Genomic DNA, 15,676 nt, shown 5'->3' on the forward strand with positions numbered 1-15,676 from the left:
TGGATTATCAAAATAGTGAGTGAAAAATTATCAGTTACAAAATTATCATGTCAATAATGACCAGTTATTGGTGAAATGAGATAACCATTTGTTTGGTGAAATAATACTATATTAAAATAACAAAGAACAAGAAATATCTTCTGGTTACTGTTCATTAGGAAGAAAGAGAGTGTTATGATGAATGATGTCCTCAACAACATCCTCATGGAAGATAAAAGGTTAGTTTCACATGGCTAGATGTTTAGAAAGTTGACATAATGTCACAATTTAGTAGGCAAGAGCAACCTATCTGAAGCCAGGAGAATGTCATTTAAGAACATAATTATTTCATGGCCTGGATCTGTAAGAGGGCAAAGGTTTTCCTGCGCAGGTAAGAGTTAGACTACATGTCTTCTATTAATGCAATATTTCACAATAAGCTTTGATAAAGACAGGCCTGCATGTTCTCTGGCAGAACAGAGATATTCTCTGTTGCTAAGGAGGCACAAATCCAAATGTTTTAACCCTTTACCAAGCAAAGGATATAATTAAGGTTTCCTTTCATAAACCAAGCACACAGAAATATGGAGAAGTCAAACTAAATATAAGTTTAAGAATTATGGGTGATATTTCAAGGCATAAGAATGGATATCACTTAAAGGGAAAATCTGATTTGAAAAATGGAGGGAGAAATGGGATGATATAAGATTCAGGACATATTTGTAGGAAAAATTTGAGTTGCACCAAAGAGCTAAGAAATAGTGGGGAACCAACCCATAAGCTGCATTTACAAAATACATGGTTGATTATAGGATTCTCACAGAAAATATGCTTGATTAAATAGAATCTCTGCCCTAGAGGAATTTTTTGGGGGGTCTCATTTGCTCTATCCAAAGCTGCTAAAGCAGTAGGATAGTGGGATCTGCAACTGTCTTCCTCTCTCTCCTTCCCTCTTTCCCTCTCATCCTATTTCCCTCTCCCTCCAATAGGAAGGTGTCTTGTGTTCTTACTGGGAAAAGATCACAGGAACATTTTTTTTAATCAAGAGATTATTCATGAGGTAATACAGCAAAGACTATATGAAAAGGAAATTTTATTTTATGCTCCATAGCAAATTCATTTTGTTATAACTCCAGGGATTAAGGGAATTCGGGTAGTAATCCATAAAATGACTCAAATTCAGCTGTAAGTGTTGTTCTCAAACTTAAAGTAGACAGGCTGGTCATTTCTCCAGCATTTTTCATTGCTATCTGTAAAATCACAGGGAAAAGAAATAAGTGTGTATTGATATACTCGTCTATCACACAATCTGAGAATTCAAGAAAAATATTCATCATGGTTCACTTAGGGAAAATAGAAAAATAAATGGATGTGTTAGCTGTTTAAAATTATTTCTTTAGAACACCTAAATTCACACATGATGTCCAGGAAAATGTGAACATTCTGTTTAGAGAGAAGACATTGGGGATGAGGAGACAGTAACCATTTCCTTTTAATGAAGGATTGCCTTGAAGAAGATGGATTGATATTATGCTTCCAGAATTAAACCTAGTAGAAAGAAATTAGAGGAAATGTGGAGACCTAACCATGAGAGCTTCTTACAGTATGGGATGCCAAAGATGAAATAAGTTACCTTGTACAGTAGAAAATTCTTGCCTCCATGGAGCTAGTTTGATTAAGAAGTTGTACAGTATTCCAGAAATTAGAGAGGCAGTGGCTTGGCTGTATTCTCCAAGCTGAGAACCTAGAGAGCTCTTACACCACACATCCTTTCCAGCATTTATCCTGTCTCTTCTGTACTTTGGTGGAGTCAACATTTCTCTTTATTAAAATACTATAGTTAAATATGTGGGAAAAGAAAGAGCATCCATATTGATGTTGTTGTACCCGATAGTACTAATAGACCTGTGCAGTGATCACTGGTAACAGTAGTGACAACTGGAATCATGTGTCTACTCAAGGAAATACACACCACCTGTGAGGTACTCTTGCCAGAAAATCAAAAAGACTAGACCTAGATTTAACTAGCTATGGAGTTAAATATAGTAGGCTAGATTAGATGATGCTATAGAGATTCAGTCATCAAAATCCAGACTATTTGTGTAGCTAATTACTCCAAAAATAAATTACAAGGTAGCAAAAAAGATCATGGTGCAGTGGCACACCCCTGTAATCCCAGCAACTCAGGAGGCTGAGACAGGAAGATCACTGCAGAAAGAGGCAATGTATACCCATTCATGAATTATCTTCTGTCTATGTTGTATGGTTTGAGCTTGATTTTTAAAAAAGGCTTAGACTTTTAAAAATATACCTAGTACAGTGACTGAGAAGTCTATTATTTATTAAGATCCTTAAAATTCATCTGAAAACAAATTTATTTAGAAAGTGTAATATGTTAAGCCACTGTCATTCATTATCTGTATCTTCAGCTTGAATCAAAATATGTCTAGCCAGGCAGATAAAGGAACTTCTGGAAATAGAGTACAGAACAGGGAAATTCTCGTGGGAAGGGGAACCTAGAGGTCTGACATCATCCAATATTGCACATGTGAATGGTGTGTTGAGACCAGCCATACACTAAGCGTGTTTAGGACTGACACTGAAAGATGAGGGAGTTTGAGATGTAGGAAAATCTGAAATAAGCTTTGCTATTTTTTAAAGCAAGTTTGCCTTGGAGAGGCTCTAACAATCATCTCCCTAGATTCATGGAATCTCAGTGTTGGAAGAGAGACCTTAATAGTCACTTAGGCAGTGAGGTTCCACATGTTTGGCCTCTGGCTGACACCTCTTACTTAAAAAATATGATTTAAAAGGAAAACTGAAAACATATAGTTTCTCAGGCCTCATCCAATATCTAATGAACAAGGATCTCCGAAGAATCCACCAAGAAATCTGTATATTTTTATTTTTAAAAATCTTGAACATTAGAAAGATTTTTATATATAGCAAATTCTCTTGGGTACCTATCACCCAGATTCAATAATGGTCTCCAATCGCTCCCCCTTCCCTTCATCTCAGACTGGTCTGAAGTAAATCACAAGGATCACATCATTTATCCATACATGTTTCAATAGGTATTTCTAAGGTTAAAGGACTGAGAGAAAAAAATAACCACAATGCAATATAACATCTAATAAATTAAAGAATAATTACCTTAAAATTATTTGATGGTGAAACAAAATAAGATTTAAAATACTTTCTCCTTCATACAAAATTAAATTAAATTGGCTTTTAAACTATGTATATCATAGATTTTTATTACTTGGACATTGGCAATTCATATCTAGTATTGAAGATTAATTATTTAACCAAATATGACATTTACCAGAAACCACATTTGCCCACAAAGTCTTGTTGTCCAATTCCCCTGCAGAAAATACCACACTTAGGACACAGACACTTGATCTGGCAACTGAGAACCTGGACCGATCTGGGAAAGCACAACATTCTCTCTGATAGTTCCTGTGTGAAACCAAGCTGGAAAATCTGAGAAGTATAGACAACAGAAACTAAAGCTATTAATAGATTCTAACTGGGCTAACCACCTGCATAACTGGGCAGAGCAGGAGCTTCCAGATACAACACAGAGAGGAGGAGGCTCTAAAGGACAGAAGTGAAAATAGAGCTCAAAGAACTGCTTGGACTGTAACATAAATCAATACCACCTTCCACAGGGTAACTTTGATCTTGACTAGGCTCAGTGAGAAAGTATTGAAACCATGAAGCTTACTTCAATATTCAATGTTATTTTATTATTCATTAAAATGTAGGCTCTCAGGCTGTCAGAGGTAGAACATTTCCCTAGTATGCATAAGGCCTTGGGTTCAATCCCAGCACCACAAAAAAAGGCTTTCTTTTATATGCATATAGCATATATGTATATATGTACACACACATATGTATAAAATATGATTCTCTTACTATGCATGTGCAGGTTATTGTCAGGGAGTTGATGTATTGACAGAAGGAAATTAGCATGAGGCTGTATGAGAAAATTCTTTTTATAGCATTTTATGCTTACTCTTTAAAACAATCATTTTAGGTTGGCAGAAATTGCACATTCCCTTCTGAAGTTGGCACCCTATGACACCCAGACGATGGAAAGCCGTGGGCTTCGGCGCTACATCATGGAGATGCTACCCATTACCGACTGGACAGCTGAGGCAGTGAGACCAGCCCTTATCCTCATTCTAAAGAGATTGGATAGAATGTTCAACAAAATTCATAAGATGCCAACTTTGAGGTAAGGGAACTCCACGTCAGCTGTCTATACTATAAACCTCAAAGTTAGAATTTGCATTTTTTAAGATAGTAGGTCAATCTGGAGTAAAATGAACGACTTGAAAGTGTTCTGTTGGTGTGTGTGCCTCACTAATCAGAACTGAGTGCAAAGTAGAAGTATTCTTTTTGAGGAAGTGATATTTTCTTTAAAACATGTATGTGTTCATTTTTAAAACTCTACCCATTTCTTAGCTATCATCTTCCTTATCTGATGCACATTAGAAATTCAATTAGTATGCTTCTTCCCTTTTGAAATAAGACAGAGTATGCCTTACAAGTAATAACTAAAAAGAGAATAAAAATTAATTTGATGACCAAAGTACTGTATTTAGTATATTAGTTAACATATTTAGGTACCAACTTAAGAATGTGACAAGTATTGTAATGATCAGCCAAACAGCACCTAAAAAGTTACAGTGTTGATAATAAATACATGATTTTCACCTAATTCAGTGTAGTTCTACATGAACACCATTACCACTTGGCTTCTGTTAAGTATCCTGAAAAGTATCCAGGAGTACCTTTCCTATTAGTTGGTGCCTCTGTGAAACGAAACCAATTTGGCTACTGTAGTCACAGTGCAAAGATAGTTTAATTGATAAATGCTGGTGTTCCCACTAACTTAGAAATTTCAAATTTGGGCTGTTGGGAGTTTCTTCTTTCTTTTAAACTAACCCTAAATTCTTCTTGCCCAAGAATTTATAGCACTTTTTAACTTTGTCAGAACTTATTCCAGGTATTAGCCTGTGACCTTTTATGCTCCCATCAGGAGGCATTGAAGGAAACAACAACAAATTCAATGATTTCATGCTAATAATTGATGGCTTGTTTTTACACTTTTTATACCATGGTGATGAATGTCTAGATTCAATTTCAAGGTAATTTTTTTTTGGTGGCATGGCAATAAATGCCTATTCTTAAAGCACTACTTCTTTAGTGGTCCCAATGGAGCATCTGTGTCTATTAGCAAACGACTGATAGAAGATATATAACTGTCTTATGAATGTATATTAAAATATATTTTTTCTTAAAAATTAGATATCCAAAGATGTTAAATATATCTGTAAACTGGCCCATTTGTCACATAGTGACAAATACCATTATAACATCATGTTTCCCAAAAGTAGATATCTGGATTAATGCATAGACTTGGCCAAGTTGCAGGCAATTTTCTTGGGAGGCATGATGTATATGAACTTAGCTCGGATTTTATTTATTTAGGTGACACAGTTCAACACAAGAAATATTAACTGAACCTGGCCTGTGGGTTACTTGGGCACTCAGCATTAGGGATGTCAATTATTCTCATTTATGACTATATCTTCATTGTGTCTTTGCAGAGATTCCATTTTGGTAGGAAATATAAGCTTAGAAAGTGTTTCCAAGAAAATATATGGAAGTAGTGTTGCTATCAGCAAAGCTCGACCTGTTATTTTGAAGTCAAAGTAAAGAATCTATCATTACTGGAACAATTTACAGACTGGATTGATTTATATTACAGAAAATCCATGGTCATCTAAGTGGTTATGTGTACCACCACTCATACTATTATAGAAAAGAGCCAAAAATATCATTTCTTGGGAGGCCAATAAGAACACTTCTAAAATAGGCTGTTTTCTTCTAGTGTGATCTTTTTGACAAGAGTTAAGCCATTTAATTCTAGTTAGGAGAAATCCAGTATAAAGACTGATGAGATTAAGTGTAGTCTGATAAACAGATTTCAGAAATGTTCTGGTGGAAGTGATTAACCCATGTGATGGGTTTCCTAAGGACCCTCCTCAAAGCCTATAACAGGGATCTTAAAATGCAACCCATTCATCATCTCTGTTTTTTCTTCAATAGATTTTGTCTCATTAGTCGATGGGGCAGGAGTGCCTCTGCTGCGTTTTCAGTATCTTCTTTCTCTCCCAGTGTGCTCTGTACTTTTGGAACAACATGGGTAAACTTCATCCCGTGTGAAGCACTTTGTCGTCTCAGACACATGTCCTGTATTAGATGGCGTCAGAATCACTGTGTCATTCACTTATTTCAGACTGTCTCCAGAAGGGAGCCATGCCGCTAATGGCTCCTATATTGTATTCCAGGCGACAGGTTGAGTGGGAGCCTGCCAGCAATTTGATTGAAGGGGTTTGTTTGACACTTCAGAGGCAGCCAATCATATCCTTCCTGCCTCACCTTAGGTCACTGATCAATGTCTGTGTCAATCTGGTGAGTAGCCAAGTGGCAATCTTATAAAACTTTGCACAGTTTAACTCTGCTATTGATTTCTCTGAAATGAAGATTTACAGGTCAACCACTTTGTGCCCCACCTACCCATGAAAACTGATGGCTCAGGTGACACTGAAAATAGTGAGGTACATTTCAAGGTAGTGCATGGGAAGATACAGGGGCCCATCACTCTGCAGATGGGATTTTGGCGTGCTGCTTCCCATGCACTACTTTGACAATTCACCTCTTAAAGTTGCGCTGAGAGTTGAGGGCTGCCAGTTGGAGAGTGGGGTGGTGGAGACTGCACAATTTGTTAGAGGTTGAGGTAGTCTGGGGTGGGGACTTTAAAATGCCAAAAGGGCTTTTTTTTTTAAAGAACAAAATGACAATATGAGTTGGCCAGTCTAGAATTTATATAAAAAAATATTTTTAATCATTTACGTAATATCTAGAGTCTGGTCCTGACAAGGTTTTGTACAATGTATGGAAACCATGTTAGAGCATTTCATGGAATGGGATCTGCTGCTTAACTAGTTGGGCAATAAATCTGTAGTTGTAATGCCTAGTGCAAATAGAGCTGTTGCCATCATCATTGTTGTCAGTATTTGCTCCATCAAAGAATGTTGATTGCACTCCTTTGAATCCACAAGTAAGTGTCCTATCTCCCGATTAGACTAGCTTTTTGGTTCATTCTCATTATTTACATAGTTAGCTGTAAACAACATTCTACAAAACCTTGGCTGAATCCAGCATAATGATTGACTGACTCCAGACATTACATGCCTTCAGAAAAAGGCAATGAGAAAGAAAAGATGGAAAGTAACATGTCCAACCTTCAATTTTTTATTATTATTATTATTGAATGAGACTCCTTTACTATGGCTGCATGAAATTGCAATGGTCAAGGCTGGTCATGTGCTCTGTTTGTATTTCAGGTGATGGGAGTGGTAGGACCTTCCAGTGTTGCTGATGGATTACCCCTTCTTCATCTCAGCCCTTATCTCTCACCACCTCTGCCCTTCAGCACAGCTGTTGTCCGGCTTGTAGCATTGCAGATACAGGTGTGACTGCTTACCTGTTTGTCACGCTCATTAAGTTGCTGTTTGAGGCACCGGATCATGGTGTTCTCTTTTTCTTTCTGCAAAGGCTGGGCAAAATCTGTGAAACCAAAGTGTGTATGTCTCCAAACTTTGAAAAATTTGGAGCTTCAGCCCTGAGCGTGGCCCTAAGTTGTACTTCTGTAATTCTTCTTGAGATCTCAAAAATAGCAGAGTCATTTAGTCCTGCCACAACTTCAGAAACCACTTTGGACAGTTAAAATGTATGCAAAATGAAGGCTTTCAGATAATCAGCTCACAATTGTTAATTAAAACAGGCAGTAGTGTTCAAAGTCTGGTTTTAAGGTATTTTCAGAAAGAATTCTTTCAAATTACTAGACTTTGAATATCTTAATTTTCTTTAATGATTGTGGGTTGAATATTGTAGGTGCTTTTTAAAAATTTTCCCCACTTTATAAAATTAAAATAATCATTTCCAAAGCAAAAAGTGCAGAATCCCAATTCCCCTGCCTAATTCTGTCAATCAACTTTAAAGATCAATAAACCAGTGAAAAGCTCTATGATCAATGGAAAGAATGCAAGTGATGTAAATGGATAACTTATTTACCTATTATCTGACCACTAAGTGATGGTCCTCATCCAAAGAATGGGTAGGTGATAGCACACATATTAAGAGCTGTGGTTACCATGCTAAAGGGAAGCAATGACATCCCTAATGTGATACATTTTAATAACCCATTTCTAAAGATCATTTATTTCTCTCTGTGTTGCTCATTGCTTTCTGGCTCAGAGAAAGCCTTAGGCAGGGGTCAGAGGATTTTTAATAATTCTCAAATGGAGCAAGTGGCAAGTTCTCATTTTCTTCCTTTTGTCTCTACAATATTTATTGGTGGAAACATGAAGAAAATAAATGGGGATACAGGGTTATTTCTGTATCTGACCCTAAGTGTCATAACTTTCCATTTAATATTCAAGATGTTGCTGTCTTTTTAGGAATATAGCAAATGGTACAATATCAGTTTTGGTTGAATCTGCTGTGCTGCACAGAAGACAATTGAACTCATAGTTTACAGGAGAAGTCAGCAGGGGGTCACCGTCTCCATCATGCTGTGTGAAAACAAACATAATAAATGAGCATGGTGGTCAATTAATCTTTTTTTCTATTATTGCTGCACAGGCACTAAAAGAAGATTTTCCTTTAAGCCATGTGATCTCCCCATTCACCAATCAAGAGCGAAGGGAAGGGATGCTTTTAAATCTACTCATCCCATTTGTGCTCACAGTAGGATCTGGAAGCAAAGGTCTGATTAATTTAACTAAAGGAAATTTATCGGTGTGGTTGTGTTTTCTTATGTATATCAGGCTGTTACTTCTTTTTTCCTTTTCCCATGAAAGCCATCACATGAAGTTGATCTGAAGGGTTTAAATAGGATTACCTTAGAAAATAAGAATTTTTCTTTCTTTTCAGTTTAGCTGCCCTGGAACAAGAGTTTCTCTGCTCTTCTTAGAAGATACGTCCTATTTAAAATCATTTCAGAACAGCAAAAAAACAGGAGTACCTTGTTTCAATTCAGTTATGAAAAATGGTATTAGTTGAAGTAAATTTCAATATGATGAGAATTGACAGGTGAATGGACTTTATAATACTACCACTGGGGTTACAGAAATTCTGCCACTGAATTCGATTTTAATATTTTTTTCATTACTCTTCCTTCTTAGGGGGGGTTTTCTTTTAGGAAACGCTTACCTCAAATGTAAGGTCAGTTCATTATGAGTATTTGTGAAAACAAAGAAGGTTGAAATGGAAAGCAGGAGATTTGGCTAAGAACGCAAGCTTTTCTTTGGGTACCAACTATGGAGAATACTCAGGTGCCAGGAACTTGGTGTCCGTCCATGGGAGAAGCTGTACTTGGCAGGAAATACCCAATTTCCAGGGTGTTCTAGTTTGGAATTGGAAAAAGAACTGAATTTTTCTGTGTCTAATGTGGAAAGTCTACCTTGTGACTGTTTTCCTTTACGCTTGCTTCCTCTCCCAAACTCTGCCCTTCAGATAGCCCATGGCTGGAGCAGCCTGAGGTGCAGCTGCTGCTGCAGACGGTCATTAATGTGCTTCTGCCACCCCGGATCATCAGCACTTCTAGGAGCAAAAACTTCATGTTGGAGAGCTCCCCTGCCCACTGCTCCACCCCTGGGGATGCAGGAAAGGATCTGCGCAGAGAAGGGCTGGCTGAGTCCACCAGCCAAGCAGCATACCTGGGTGGGTGCTTTGCCCCCACTCTCTCTCCACCTTGCCTCAAAGTATTTAAAGAAACCACTTAAACAAGAAACATCCTTGCAAATCTTGTTTTCTTCAGTAAACATATGTCAAAACAAAGTATTTTCATATCTACAATGCCTAAATTACTTTGTTGTTTTTATAAGCTGACTGGGACAGACAGCTTATAAAAAGAAAGGTATCTTCAGGAAAGATTCCTTCTTGTTCATTAAGTACAAGATCTCTTGTGAGATTTGATAATCGTTATCAGATCTAGACAGCCTGGTATAAAAGGACACTGGCTGTACAATTCCTGGGTTGGTCTGTCAGCTATGTGATTGGAGCCCTTGGAATTAGGCAGTCCTTAGCCTGTGCTGTTAGAACTGCTGGACTTTCAGTACTTATGCCTCCTACTAGCAATTTTTTTTTTCCTTTTCAATGTCATCTTTAAATTCCCATTGTGATCTTTACCAGCCCACTTATTCTCTCCCCATAGGCTTCCCAGTTCCCTTCTTGATTCAATTCCAACTTTTCCCTAGACTATCCATGCCTTTAACTTGTTTCTCTTCCATGGAGCAACTGAAAATCACTCTTTGGTCCTGAATGACCTCAGGGAAGGGAAAAAACCACTCTTACCATAGGAGTGAGAATAAGAAGCACTGACATAGGAAATCTCAAAAGGAGAAAGTTGAGAAAATCTTGCCTGACATTTTTCAAATCACCAAATCAGATCTTGTCAGGGAATATCAGACAAATGCGAACACACTGATTAAAAATGGGGCTTTGGAATTTGGAGTGTGTGGGATGTTTGACGGCATTAAAAAGGGATGTGATGAAAAAAGAGAAGGGCAAAAATTCATGTGCACAGGACCTATCCATACAGATGCTCAGTTATCCCAGGCATGAAAACAAGTCAGGTTTAAATAAGGTCCAAACTCTGGCATAGAGCCCTAAATGAAGTTGGGGAGCACACAGAATCTAATGGAGAAATGGCTTACTATGTAAGCCAAGAATATTATAAAAACACTTGATGAGTAATTATTTTTCAGTCCTCCCCACTTTCTGCCTTTTTAATGAAGGGTTTTGATTTGTTTTTACTTTGTTTATTTGGTCAGACTACTGCATCTCTATTTTAATTTTTTTTATGTTTATTTTGAAAACTTATTAATCATCAACCAGTGTTTTCGGTGCTTTGTAATATTCACAGTGAAATCTCACATGCCTACCACAATTCTCAGAAGTTAATGTTATTCTTATTTTAGGAGTGAAGAAACTGAGACCCAGAAAGGTTAAGTAACTTGCCTGAAGACACAAAGTCAAGCTAGTTTTCAAATCCAAGTCATCTAGCATCTGTGTTCTTGAGCCCCTTTTTATACAACTTGTGTATTGTGTTATTCTGATGAAGGTGGAAAGCAGAAGGGCAGAAAATCAACATTGGCCAGCACAAAATGGCATAGAAATGTCATTAGAACCAGGGATTCACGTGTGTGGACTACTTTGTATTTTCCAAAATAGGAGTTCAATGCATTTAACAAAGATATTTGTATTCTAATTAGCATCAAAACATTTGTTTTATACAATTTTTCACCTTGATGTCAGGAACACTCACTCAGGAATGCATGTTGAGTCTTTGGAAATGACTGAATTTTAGAAATTCAGAAAAATTCCTGATGCATCCAGGGTAGAGGCTCAGGGTAGGGTTCCTTCAAGCAGTAGCCCTCAGCCTCACTTTTCTCTTTTCCTGGTGTAAAGCTCTGAAGGTGATTCTCGTCTGCTTTGAGAGGCAGCTGGGAAGCCAGTGGTACTGGTTGAGCCTGCAGGTGAAGGAGATGGCTCTGCGGAAGGTGGGCGGCCTGGCCCTGTGGGACTTCCTCGACTTCATTGTGCGGACCCGGATTCCCATTTTCGTGCTCTTGCGCCCTTTCATCCAGTGCAAGGTGTGGTGTGTGCTTCTCCTGGAGTGACAAGCTCTGTGAATGTGCTCCTCTTCAGGAACTCAGGATTGTGGCAGGAGTGCATGTGGAATGTACTGTAGCCAGCTAGCAGGGCTCGTTGATACCATGTTTGATGAGGAAACAGCCCCAAAATGTATCCAGATGGTAAAAATCTCACTTTAGAAGTACCTTCACAATTATCAGAAACTATAAAACTTAACCTTTTCCCCATTTATTAGCCCCCTCCCTTTAAAAAAAAAAAAAAAGAATGGGTCTAATGGAATCCTCTGGAGAATGTTGTTCTATTGTCTGTGGCATGACTGAGATCATTATTTTAAACATATGAAAAAAGATGGGATATTTAAGGCATGCTTTTCCTCCAAGGTATTTAGTACACATCTACGCATCTACTCTTGTCCTTTTCCTATTTCTGTTTCTTGAAGGCAGAGAAGCAAAGCAATGTAGGCACTTCCTGTATAGAGTAAGCACTTCCTGTGTAGAGAAAGTACTTCCTGCTTAGAGAAAGCACTTCCTCTGTGAAGTACTATTCAAAGGACTTCACGTGCACTATCTTTTTTATTCCTCTCAACTAAACTTTGCAGTAGGTATAGTAATTAGCTTAATTTTCAGATGGGGAAATTAATGCCCTGAGAACTCAATGCCTTCCTTTTAGCTTCTGGCCCAACCAGCAGAGAATCATGAAGAACTTTCTGCTCGGCAACACATTGCTGACCAGCTGGAGCGGCGCTTCATACCACGCCCTTTGTGCAAGAGTTCACTCATTGCTGAGTTCAATAGTGAACTAAAAATTCTAAAAGAAGCGGTTCACAGTGGTTCAGGTACGTATGCATGGAGATAATTTGAATTTGTTGTAAAAATAGAGCTGACGACCTACAAATAGTCCCTATGCCCTGGACACTCCTCTTTTGGGGAACCATGTCTAAGCTACCTGTCATGATGTAACAGTAGGTTTGACCCAGGTGATCATCATGAACAGGAAAACAGAAATCAAAGGGATACCAAAGGAGTAGTTTTTAATTCTTTTCTAAATATTTTTTAAATCTTCATTTTGGTAGTTTAGCTCTTTCTTGAATATTTAATTAGTGGGAACCCTGTTTGAATTCTTTTGTTTCCTTTTTGAAAGGGGGAACTTAACATTTATTGAGCATCTGTTATATGGTAGATTGTTTCACAGATATTATTTCCTTTAATTCACACAAATACATGCAAGATGCATTTGAATAAGGAGAATTTGAGATTCAATAGAGGGTAAACAACTCATATGCAGAGAAAGTGGTAATTTGGAGGGGATTTTAAATCAGAAAAGCCTTTAACTTTTCCAAATGAAATTGGGGAGAGGTAAATTAGAGTTGGCAGGCTAAGAGGCATTTACACTGTTCAAAAGATTTTCTTTGACTTTGCTTTCTTTACTTTTTACTATTATATAAATAGTAGATTAATGTGGAAGGAAAAAAACCTCTGCCATTAGAGGGCAATCATTATCCATAAGTAAAATATTATGTTTTGGGCTTGGGTTTTTTGTTTCTTTCTAAAGCTTTTGTTGTTTGCAGATAATATGTTAAAGACAAAAATTTTGAGAAGCAAACTCATTGAAACTTTCACATTGCCATTCAAATATTCTGCTTAAACTGATAAAGAATCTGATCTAAATCTGATAGAACTGAGAGATACATTATGTATAATAATTTCCAGGAAAGGAGAATGAGAATGAAGTTTTGATACGTATTCTGATTTTTGTTTGTGTGTGTGTGTGTGTGCTTGTGGAATATGTGGTACTAGGCCTTAAACCCAGGAGTATTCTACCTATGAGCTACATCTGTAGCCCTTTTTATTTTGTTTTTGAAACTGAATCTCACTGAGATGGGGGGGGGCGGGGGGCAAGGGGAGGGCTCAAGCTTGCAGTCAATCTGCCTTGGCCTCCTGAGTAGCTGGAACTATAGGCATATGGCACTGCACTCAATTATGTGTACTGATTTGAATTATGGGGTTTATTTATTTATGATTTATTTTAATTTCCATATGCTGTGTCAGAGAAGGTATATATGTATATGTCTCAGTAAAAATTGGCAAGTTGGAGGTAGCAATTCAGGTCAAAATTAATTTGTGTCCTACCAGCCTTGGAAAATAAAATAGAAAAGCAACAAAAAGAGAACGATGTCAATAAACACTTTACATTGTTAGGGATGTACATGTTCTCACCAACAAACTATTAGATTGTAAGTGCATCAGTGGCCAATATTGATTTTTCTGTGTTTTTTGTTTTGTTAACATTCCCAATTCCATTTGCTACTTTGTCCTAAGGATTGTCTGAGACATACTGTTCAACTAAAAAGATACTGTTGGTCAGGGAGAACTTTGAAGCAAACATTTCCTTTCTTTCCAGAACCTCACATGAATTTCCCTTGATCTCTCTATTCTCCAGCCTACCAAGGGAAGACATCCATCAGTACTGTGGGCACCTCCACCTCTGCTTACCGCCTGAGCCTGGCCACCATGTCCCGCTCTAACACGGGCACGGGCACTGTCTGGGAGCAGGACAGCGAGCCATCCCAGCAGGCTTCCCAGGATACCCTGAGTCGGACTGATGAGGAGGATGAAGAAAGTAGGTCACTCCAAAGAATCTGGGCAGGAGATAGCTTGGTCATGTCAGTGAGGGCTTGGAAAGAAGTTCTACCTTTCACCATCTTGAGTTCTGATCCCATCAGTCATGCTCACAAAAAAAAAAAGATTCAAAATGGAATTGTGACGGATTCTTTGACTCCTGCTTCCTGCTCTTCTATAAATTCCTTGATAACCTCTGTCATTTGGAAAGAATTCAGGCAAAAAGTAAATCTTTAGAAGACCCCTTAATTTTTTTCAGATTACATATTTCAGCCTTTTCTACTAACTCATTTAAATTGTGGATAGTGACGTTTCTTTTTCTCCTGGACATTTTGCTTAGAGGGCTAACCAGCACTTTCATGACCCCACTCGGCAAGGAAAGTGGGCAGAATGTATATTTAGAATTCATAAGAAACCAACTGGCTATGCCAGTCAAAATAAAACTGGCAGCTGTCTTTAGGGAGGATTACCCAAATTTGAGTTCAAAGAATAACTAGTCCAGTGATGAGGTCAGTCCAGTGATGAGGTCAGTCCAGGAGCTTCTAATGGTATGCTGAAGATGCAGTGTTATGAAATGAGAGGAATCTGCTCAAGAAACACTTCATATATATCCTGAAGAGGAGTAGGTTTAAGAAGTAAAAGTAAGATTTAGAGGTTCCATTATAAGCCATTGTCATTTAAGGGGCTTCTAAATGGCCTTGTTTTTTGAGACACCTTGATATAATACTTAATGCACAATTGTGCTTTCAGTGCCTTAAGATTGAGAATAAAATCTAGATCCTCACTCCTAGGTTCTTCATACCAAACAACAAAAAAGCCCGTCTCTGAACTAAATAAATAGAGGAATTGGGATTTGAGGCTAGAATTTTAATTAACTAAGATGAATGAGTGTTTCGGTGTCTCACTATAGTTGGGTACATAGAACAGAAAAAGAAAGAAATGCCTCATCAAAACACTTATCAGTAATATTTCTGGATTAGTCAGATAAAATATTAGTCGGAAAAAGGGATGATCATATTGTCTGCATCCAACCTGTACGGTTAATGTGTCTAACTTACCCTGGTGACTGCTCATGGAAATTCACCTCAAATTCTGCTTAAAGAAAATAATTGAAAATTATTGACAAATAAACAAAATGAGAGCCAGGCACATTGGTACATGCCTGTAATCCTAGTGACTGTGGAGGCCAAGGCAGGAGGATCGTAAGTTCAAGGACAGTCTCAGCAGCTTAGTGAACCCATGTCTCAAAATAAAAAATACAAAGGGATGTGGATGCAGCTCAGTGGCAAAGTGCCTCTGTATCCAATCCCAATACGAGAGAGAGAGAGAGAGAGAGAGAG

The 15,676-nt window shown here is 37.8% G+C and overlaps 1 protein-coding gene across 15 annotated transcripts in view; it reads left to right on the top strand.

The window, feature by feature from the left end:
- Unc80 (unc-80 subunit of NALCN channel complex) overlaps positions 1-15,676 on the top strand; it is a 189,254-nt gene that overhangs the window by 155,020 nt on the left and 18,558 nt on the right. For 12 of the 15 annotated variants that reach the window (XM_040294848.2, XM_040294854.2, XM_040294849.2 and 9 more), the window contains 8 exons: positions 4,022-4,222; positions 6,345-6,468; positions 7,404-7,529; positions 8,704-8,827; positions 9,577-9,783; positions 11,533-11,717; positions 12,388-12,553; positions 14,158-14,337. In XM_040294848.2, coding sequence (XP_040150782.1) covers positions 4,022-4,222; positions 6,345-6,468; positions 7,404-7,529; positions 8,704-8,827; positions 9,577-9,783; positions 11,533-11,717; positions 12,388-12,553; positions 14,158-14,337 — 1,313 coding nt within the window. Of the gene's footprint in view, positions 1-4,021; positions 4,223-6,344; positions 6,469-7,403; positions 7,530-8,703; positions 8,828-9,576; positions 9,784-11,532; positions 11,718-12,387; positions 12,554-14,157; positions 14,338-15,676 lie in introns of those variants that run through there. The other 3 variants (XM_078017948.1, XM_078017951.1, XM_078017952.1) reach the window with 3 other exon arrangements.

The sequence above is a fragment of the Ictidomys tridecemlineatus genome, chromosome 7 (assembly GCF_052094955.1).
Source record: "Ictidomys tridecemlineatus isolate mIctTri1 chromosome 7, mIctTri1.hap1, whole genome shotgun sequence".
NCBI classification, from domain to species: Eukaryota; Metazoa; Chordata; class Mammalia; order Rodentia; family Sciuridae; genus Ictidomys; species Ictidomys tridecemlineatus.